We start from the raw sequence: 271 nt of genomic DNA on the forward strand, positions 1-271 counted from the left end.
TGCTGCTGTTGCTGCTCTTGCTGCTGCTGCTGCTGCGGAGCTGCAGCAAGCCTTCTCTGCCTCTGTACCCGGGGGCACCAGCTGACCAGCAGCAGCGACAGCAGCAGCTACTGCAGCAGCTGCAGCAGCACCGGCTGCAGCAGCACACACAACAGCCACAGCAACAGCAGCAGCAGCAGCAGCAACAGCAGCAGCAGCAGCAGCAGCAGCAGCAGCAGCAGGATGTTTCCGCTTACACCTATTCAGCGGTTGCTGCTGGAAGCAGGGGAGG

The 271-nt window shown here is 62.4% G+C and overlaps 1 protein-coding gene across 1 annotated transcript in view; it reads left to right on the plus strand.

Annotated features, from left to right (window-relative positions):
* The window catches only part of EMH_0008400 (uncharacterized protein), a gene marked incomplete at both ends in the record, with an annotated part of 2,554 nt that overhangs the window by 165 nt on the left and 2,118 nt on the right, over nt 1–271 (plus strand). Inside the window, one exon of the mRNA XM_013498347.1 lies at nt 263–269. Coding sequence (XP_013353801.1) covers nt 263–269 — 7 coding nt within the window. The remainder of the gene's footprint in view (nt 1–262; nt 270–271) is intronic.

The sequence above is a fragment of the Eimeria mitis genome, genomic scaffold (assembly GCF_000499745.2).
Source record: "Eimeria mitis Houghton genomic scaffold, Emh_scaff336, whole genome shotgun sequence".
NCBI classification, from domain to species: Eukaryota; Apicomplexa; class Conoidasida; order Eucoccidiorida; family Eimeriidae; genus Eimeria; species Eimeria mitis.